At 39.2% G+C, this 8,880-nt stretch overlaps 1 protein-coding gene across 2 annotated transcripts; it reads left to right on the forward strand.

Annotated features, from left to right (window-relative positions):
• The first annotated feature begins 4,991 nt into the window (after positions 1-4,991).
• Positions 4,992-8,637, forward strand: LOC124254566 (DNA-3-methyladenine glycosylase-like). 2 transcript variants are annotated; one of them, XM_046688390.1, is made up of 3 exons: positions 4,992-5,079; positions 6,480-7,081; positions 7,631-8,637. In XM_046688390.1, the coding sequence occupies exons 2-3, from the start codon at positions 6,499-6,501 to the stop codon at positions 8,011-8,013; spliced, it is 966 nt and encodes a 321-aa protein (XP_046544346.1). In that variant the 5' UTR covers positions 4,992-5,079; positions 6,480-6,498; the 3' UTR covers positions 8,014-8,637. The 2 variants fall into 2 exon arrangements, with proteins under 2 accessions (XP_046544346.1, XP_046544347.1); XM_046688391.1 differs by having other exon boundaries at positions 4,999-5,079; positions 6,483-7,081.
• Positions 8,638-8,880: the final 243 nt, after the last annotated feature.

Raw genomic sequence — 8,880 nt, forward strand, 5'->3', positions numbered from 1 at the left:
CCGGTGGGGTAGCCTAGTGACCCAGGTTCGATTCCCCACATGGGTACAATGTGTTAAGCCCATTTCTGGTGTCCCCCGCCGTGATATTGCTGGAATATTGCTAAAAGCGGCGTCTTCCACCATTCAAATTCACTTCAATCACAATCATTTGAATCCTTCCAAGTACACATGGTATACCTGTAATGCCATTAAAGCTACCCGTGAAGACTGGGGTTAGAATCGGTCTTCAGCAACCTATGATTGTAAGGGGTGACTTACAGGATCAGGTAGTGGGGCTCGTTGGTTTGGTTGACGCTTGGCACTGAATCCCAATATCCCAAATATCGATCCTCATGATGTCTATCACTGGATTGTCTTGTTTCGTACTCGAATATTTACAGACCGCCGTCATACAGCCGGGGTAATGCTGAGTGCGGTGAATGGCAATGATATGGGGTTGATATAGGGCTTTGATAAAGAAGATCTGAAGTGATTTCTCCCAAACGTTCGTTAATATTTCTCACCCAAAACAAAGCAGAAATCTGTTGCGTTTCATACTGCTTTTAAATAAACCTATTTGCTAGTTCAAATCCAACAATATATAAAGCTTGGGAAGTGAAAATAATCCAAATAACAATAATTCCTGCTTTTAAGTACGGTTACGTCCATCGGCGCCGTATATGGGGACATGTCATTCATTGCTTTCACATTTCAATGTTAAAGTTTTAAGGAATACTGCTTTTATAGTATCATAATTCTTCCTCTTTTCGCCAGTGGTTGGAACATTTGATATGAGAATATACGGACTTTGACTAGGCGTTTTCAGGTCATGAGCCACGTTCCTTGGTGCCAAGAATGGTCATTACAAACGTTATGGTTGTACGAAGAAGATCCTTGCAGATCAAACAGTGATCAATTACACTTAAAACCATTTTATGACCCGACACGTGTAAAAACTGTCTGGATTTTGATCGATTGTCATTGTATACAGAATAATGAGTTTATTAGTCTTTTGATCCCAGGAAAAGGTACAATCTGCGTTGTCATTTCTAGTGGTCCATGCCATCATACTGCTGAAATATTACTAAAAACATAAAAACACACACTACACAATTTGGCTACTATTGAGAACTACATAGGCCGGTTACTTGTTGAAGGCCTCTTGGATGGATTCTTCTATGGTCGCGATGACTCATAAAAATTCAATTTTAGCATAAGCCATGTAGTCATATGACCTTCTCCACTCAAGAAGCCTCTGTGTTTACGTCCACTGCAGGTTTAAGAGTTTCACGTACTCCACATTGGAACACACACATTAGTTGTCTGACATACCATCAAAACACCTGAACAGTGTCAAAAACAGCCGAAACTTGTCTTCAAAAAGCAATAACGTTCTGTTGGTATTCTTGGTAGAAACGATTTGCAGTACATGTTCAAGAGACTCATTTATTTCATAATCCCAAAATATGTCAAATATTTGTAATAGGTTTTATTAATGTCAAAGGTGATGGACAATTTTCCACATGTTTGTTCTGTTAGTTTGTTCCCCAGGTTTGAGAAACACATTTTTGGTGTACCTCGCAATTAAAGTGCTAAATGCGACGTCAGAAATATACTCTCTCATAAATATTATTTCCCCTTTGTTTAAATATTTGTTATAGCCAGTATCAATTCGTTACGATATAATGGTAATGTTAATTCATGGAGTAGCTCCAAACGTGTGTTTGACAACATGGCGTCCAGTCTGTCAACTTCAAAATGCGACTTCTCATGTTCAAAAGATATCGTGAACTGAACTTTGTAATTTCATGACATACAATTTTGCGTTATCTCATTACAACATATTATTTAAGTGATTGGCGTATTGGGTGAAAAGGCGAAACTATTAGACTATATTCAGATAAATGCTAAAACAATTTCGTTCAGGTTCTTTCCTTCGTTGGAGGAAATGCCAAGCCACGACAATTAGTGCGTGCAAACCTCCAGGTAAACTGCCTATTTGAGTAAAACACGAATGATGATTTTTCAAATCAATTTCGCATAGGTCTACAATTAAAAAAGAATGATAAAACAACACTTTGTGTAATCACCCAGTGTAGAAATCTGGTCTTTCCAGAATGCTTATCTGAATGTCTTTACAAATGTATATGTACCTATTGCAGGCATCACATACACATTACCTCTACAGAATTACACACAATCATTAACTATTACTTCTCCCTTATTGTTCATAAGTGAGTGAGTGAGTGAGTTGAGTTTTACGCCGCACTCAGCAATATTCCAGCTATATGGCGGCTATTGTTCATAAGGCGTATATGGCTGTTGTGGGGTTTTTGTGACACACTCAGGGGTAGCACATGAGCAGATGCAAGTTAGTACCGGTCACCCGAACAGCATATTATGGAGAATCGTAAAAATAATTTGTTTAAAAAATCCCTAATGCGTGTAAATGGTCAAAAGCCTAATGTTATATCTGGAGTCCGGTATGTCTGGCACGACTTACATTATTATCTCTCAACGCCTGTTGATATCAAATTATCGGAGTTTTTATAGTAAGTTTTGGTTGTTTTTGTTATTTAATGCTACACTCAGCAATATTCAACCAATGTGATGACGTCATATAGATAATGAGTGAGTGAGTGAGTGAGTTTTGGTTTTACGCCGCTTTTAGCAATATTCCAGCAACTTCACCGCGGGGGACACCAGAAATGAGCTTCACACACTGTACCCATGTGGGGAATCGAACCCGAGTCTTCGGCGTGACGACGAGCGAACTCTTTAAACACTAGGCTACCCCACCGCCCCTAACGACCAATGAAGTGATTGATATTATGAACGACTAGCTATATATATGCTTTGACAGTGTCACATTTCAAGTCCAATGGTAGTCACTAATGCTCAATTCAATAAAAATATGAATTGGAATCGGGTTGTCTGGAGTGATGAATCAAGATTTACCCACAGATTCGCTGATGGTAGGATGAGAGTATGGAGGCGACGCCGTGAACGTTATGTTCAGTGTTGTGTACAGGAAGTTGACAGATTTGGGGGCGGAAGTGTCATGGTTTGAGATGCTTTCTGTGTGATTGCCCGTTCCCGACGTCTGGTTATCCGTGGGAACCTTATTGCTGCAGTTTACAGCGACCAGGTGTTAGCCCCCCAACTTATTGCATTCATGCCAGCACATGGTCCAGGTCTACACTTTCAACATGACAATACCAGACCCCATACAGCCAACATGACCAGGAATTACCTGCAGAACGCAGGAATCAACGTTCTTGACTGGCCGTCAAGGTCACCTGATCTCAATCCAATCGAGCGCATCTGGGATACTCTTGGTACAGGTCTGCGCGCACTCTCCGCGACCAACCAAAGAATTTGCAGAATTTTGGTGCTGCTTTGCAGGAAGAATGGTGCCGACTCCCCAATAATGTGTCTACACGCATCAGACAGCCCATGAGGAGGCGTTGCTTGGCAGTTGTGAACGTACGTGGTGGCCATACACGCTACTGAACGTTTGAAACATCTGATATAATTTCTTGTGACTTGACACTTTGTTGATTACGCCTTTTATTGATAAATTCTGTAACCACATGGAGCTGATTTTTGGCATTGTGATTATTCTCAGGTCATCCTATCGACCTTAAAGGTCACATGCAACCAAAAATTCAAACATAATTAAAACACAATTATCACTTATTCATGACACATAATATGCATTGCTGATTATGAAAAAACAATTAACAAAATTATAAGCGTATAATCGCAAATCAAAAGTGCAATATTTTGTACTTGGGTTTACCTCCCTCGAAACGAAGCAGCCGGGATACCGAACCCAGTCAGAGCGGGGGGGGGTGTGCACTCAAGTGTAACGGCTGGTTCATTTGCAGATGCCGCCGTCACGGCTCATTGTGTGTGCATATATAGAGATGTTGGGTTTTGGAAATACATGCTCATTTTTTGTGTATAACGTTTTGCAATCAACAGACATCATAACATGTCATGTGTTCAAGTATCACACCTGCCTGTCTGTGAAATTACATAATGTGACAGACCGAACTCGGGCCATAAATCAATGCATTTTGTTTATGGTGTATAGCCTGCTTGGTGTTAAGTTCAAATTGCATGTGGTCAGTGATCGCAGTTGTGTATTGAATATTGTCATTAGCAGACAGGCAGGCAGACGCACAGGTGTCAATAAAACAAGACATTGAGTTTTGTCTGTGACAACGACATATCTATATCACAGTTAGAAATTCTGTCAAGGCTAAATAATGACATTGCTTTTAAGTATCGAACTGAGAAAGTTACTCGGTAAGAAGAACGTGTGGTGAAATAGACAAATGAAATTATATAAACAGTTTGTTTAGTGTCATAACATATATAAAGCCCGCCTCTGTGAGATATCAACAAAACATTATGAAAATAGCTCACACCAAAGCTTTCACCGAGTATTCACCAGACAGCCCGCTTCCAAGTTGCGCGAACCTATTTCACTACGCACATGCTATGAGCGCAGCCCAGCTGTTGAAACCCGTTTTCCCCCGAAATTTCGGGGGAAGATTAGTGAATCGTTTGAACTCCGATTTCGCGCGGTTTTTTTTCATCGCGTTATTTTTCAACTTTATAAGTTGAATTTGCATTTTCGATGATTTATTTTGGGAAGTCCATACCGAAAGGTATCAGAATCTGCAAAGTTGTGTTTTATGTTGCATGGGACCTTTAACCAATAAACGATAACCTCTATACCACATTCTTGTGTCCTTTCTTTTGTATATTATTTAATATATGGTTGTGAAGTTTCTAGTTTGACTCAGTATACTTGCAACGTAGAGGAACTGGATTTCAGTTGCATCAGATACGATTCAGATTTTCAACCAATTCCTTTGTCGTGTATTAAGGCTCAATTTATTTATTTTTTAATTTGTTCAATATATCATACTTACAGGATGATTTAACCAGTAGTATTAATATCACGACGACTAAAGAAGGTATTTTAGGGACGCTTCACACATTATTGCATTTCCGGGATAACTCTCATGGCCTGAAAACCTGCTGATAGATCCGGCTACAAACATTTAAACGTTTCCATGACCACGCGTGAGTTAGATAAATGTCATAAACCTATTTGTGTATTCATTTTGTGTGTGCTTGCGTGTTAGTGCTAGTGTGTTGAAGTGTCTGTGTGCGACTGAATGGGCGTGGCGTGGTTTGAAATCCGAGAACAGCGATGGGGTCCTAAACTACTGCAATACAGCAGAGATCCATATAGATCTAATATATTATTATATTGTCTCGGATTATATGGTCTCTGAGTAGGACGTACCCCATCACGACTCTAGGGCGTATAGAACTGTTAGATTATTAGAAAGAGCTAGATTCTATCTCATGGACGCGATGTTGGGTCATGTCTTTTGATCGTAGGACGTACCCCATCATCACCCTCGAGCAGCAGGATCTTGAGTGAGTTGGGTCCACTGCTGCTTTGAACAATACATCATTCACGTCACAGCATGTCAGCATGATATAAAAATAAAGCCCCAGTTCCATCCCAGATAGCATTTGGACGTTGGCCCAACGTTGGCAACATTGGCAATGTTAGCAAAACCATTGCCAACGTTGGGCCAACGTCTGAATGCTATCTGGGATGATGTTTACTTGAGTTAAACCACTAGGGAAGTATATGTCCATTGTTCTTGAAGTGTTTTATTAGCATAACTGAATAACTGCCCTAGGGCAATTATTTCTATTTAAAAACAATAAAATTGTATTCATTTTGATAATCTTAATCATGCCTAATACACTACATGCGTAATAAATAAGTATGCCCTCTTAGTGTAAGCCGTTTAATCACCCTCACTATGGTGGTTATTTGAATAAACTCTGATCGGGCTAAAGCCCTGGCAGAGTTTATTTAATAACTACCTTGTAAGGGTGATTAACCTATACTAAAACACAGGTATAAGTACTAATGAACCCACAATTATGAACCGGGCAAACCAGGACTCAAACACAGACATCTTAGAGCAACAAATATGTGGCTTAGACAAATGGGCCACCCAGCCCCATGAGGATTGTGATTAAAGATGGCTGCATCCACATGTTAAATGTTCAGTGTATGAAATATTTGGAACTGTTTTGTATTCATCAATGTTTAATGGAAGGTCAGTCAGTGTTGTGTTGTTATGTTTTAAAAAACTGCAAGGGTTTCTTAATTCATACAACATGGTAATCAGTATTTGAAATTTATACATCTCCTTTTGCTAGAAGGATGGTAATTGTGTCTCCCGACACTCTATAGCTTCCTCATCTAGTTTAATAAGTAGTATGTTAAAGTTGGGTTGATTTTGTCAGATGAAGAGATGATACAAATTAAGTCAGTGGTATATTTACCTGTCAAAAAGGGAATGGTTTGGGGTGAGTTGGATGTGCAAATGGAGTTGATATGTTTATGAGAAGGACAATATTGATTTCAGTTCTGATATTATTTCTGATCCTAGCAGACACCTAGCACCGAACATGTCAACAAGGAGGAGGAGGCAGCAAAACAAGAAGTCGGTTGGTGCACCTACAGCTCCCAAAGTCCTAAAAACAGATGTTGAGGAACTTACTTCAATTGCAGGACCATCTGCAGATGGAGGCTCAGGAGAAAAACACAAACCCTGTCAGAATTCCAAACTTTCCAAATTAACATCTAAATTAACTAAAGCTGATTCAGCAGAAACTGGTGCTGACATAAATTCTGAAGACAAAAGCAGTCCCTACTTTTCCAAAGTCAAAAGTCCTGAAGAACTGGATGATTCATCAGTCGAGGACTTGGGAGAGGCTGCGCAGCCAAAGCGACTGTCTAGAGCATTTTATGAGCAGTCATGTGAGGATCTAGGTAAAGCTCTGCTAGGGCAGGTACTTGTGCGAATTCACAACGGTGAGAGATTAACTGGAAGGATAGTTGAAACCGAGTCTTATCTTGGCCGGAGAGATAAGGCTGCTCATTCCTACAAGGGAAAGACAGACCGAAACTCTGCCATGTTCATGGATCCTGGCACAGCCTACGTCTACAACATCTATGGAATGTACTGTTGCATGAACATATCAAGTCAAGGTAATGTGTACATTACATGGGAATTTGTGAAAGAACTGAAAAATATTGTCATCATTTTCAGCAAAATGTTTTATGTTTATTTTGTATAGGGAATATTGTTTACATTGGTATGTTGTAAAATTATCAGGTACATTACCTAAAGTAACTTAGATCAATGATTTGAACAACTTTACTTTACCCATACATACAGATATTGTGCCTGAAGACTAATAACCATATTATGGTTAAATGTAAGATTCAAACCCACCAGCGGTTCTTGACAAAAAAGTTGACCTGCTGTACCCCTACAGTAGGTGAGTAAAGAATATGAGAATCCAATATTTGGCCACAAGTCTACAGAAATGTCAATGAAAATTTAGGATTTAGATTTTAGCAAATATTAATATGACATAAAGCTATCTTATTATTGTAACTAAAACATTACTTTGCAAAGTGTTTTTCATAGATAGCAGTATTAATAAAAAGAAAAAAAGTAGATAGGTTTACATTATTGTTTTGAATGCAGTGCAGGACCCTGAGCACTTCATCAGCCATTTCTACCCATTTCAGGAGAGGGTGAGGCTGTCCTATTGCGATCCCTGGAGCCTGTGGAGGGCAAGGGTGTGATGAGCACCATTAGAGCAGCTAACCGTAAGAAGGATAGTCCCTGCAAACCAATGAAAGACCATGACCTCTGTAATGGTCCTTCCAAGCTGACCCAGGCACTGAAGATTGACAAGGCATCGACCAATCAGGTGGATCTTCTTTCCCATGATGCCATCTGGCTGGAAGAAGGGGAGAAGGTGCCAGCAGCTAAAATGGTGGTCAGCAAGCGGATAAACATCAACTATGCTGAGGAGTGGAAGGATAAACCGCTGAGATTCTACGAACTGGGAAATCGGTGTGTTAGTGTTAGGGACAAGGAGGCTGAAAAACTGATGAAGGACAGTTAGTTGAGACGACCAAATTTCATCCATTTTGTTATCAGCTAGACATATGATTTTTAGATGGAAACATTGAACTGATCAACTCTTGTTGATGTAATTGAATGAGTAGGTATATTTATTAGTAATACGCAGCTGATGGAGTGTAGACATTTCAACCCCTGTGTTTGTAGGATGAAATGTGTCCAGAAATATTCAATATGAAATGAATCAGATGCAAGTGTGTGATATCTGTTACAACTAGATACAGACACATTTTAAGACCGCATTCAGGGAGTGAGTGAGTGGTATTTCAGTTATATCAAGGAATTTCAAATTGACATAAGTCATAGTCACTTCTACTTTGATGAAACATGTATGGGTATCTTGTATTGTGCTCAGGTAGATCCAACCAACAAACCTCAGCTTATACATTGTTGTGTGAAACTCATCAAGTCATCCCTTTGATGAACTTGTACACTGGGCATACTACACTACTCAGAAGAAGTTAAGCACCACCATTTATATTACTATTGTTAATCTGTCCTTAACCTTTTTTGAGTAGTATAGATATTGTTTCAATCTTAATTGTTATGAATGATTTAATTATTGTATGTTGGAATATATTTTAGGAAAATAAACAAATCAACATTATTCTTTTATTCATATCACAGATTGTATGATCTCTGAAATTACATGACATAATTATACAGAAACAGTTCGGATAACATTTCTTAATATCTCTTGTATAAGCTTAAAACCTTGTCTCATGTAATTTTTACGTGGCATTCCAAACAAAAGCCCACCCTTGATTTGGTCGACTGAATTCAATTCTAACCCGCAAGATCGTCCCTGTCCAACAGATCATGGTAGAAGTTTGTCTGGGATAATTACGAT

Source organism: Haliotis rubra, unplaced genomic scaffold (genome assembly GCF_003918875.1).
Source record: "Haliotis rubra isolate DU_JTF1 unplaced genomic scaffold, ASM391887v1 Scf575, whole genome shotgun sequence".
NCBI lineage: Eukaryota > Metazoa > Mollusca > Gastropoda > Lepetellida > Haliotidae > Haliotis > Haliotis rubra.

Bases quoted from the DNA above. Each gene is read 5' to 3' on its own strand.
- LOC124254566 (XM_046688390.1), top strand. From the start codon at position 6,499: ATGTCAACAAGGAGGAGGAGGCAGCAAAACAAGAAGTCGGTTGGTGCA. The intron at 7,082-7,630 runs GTAATGTGTACA...TACCCATTTCAG, and splicing joins CATGAACATATCAAGTCAAG to GAGAGGGTGAGGCTGTCCTA.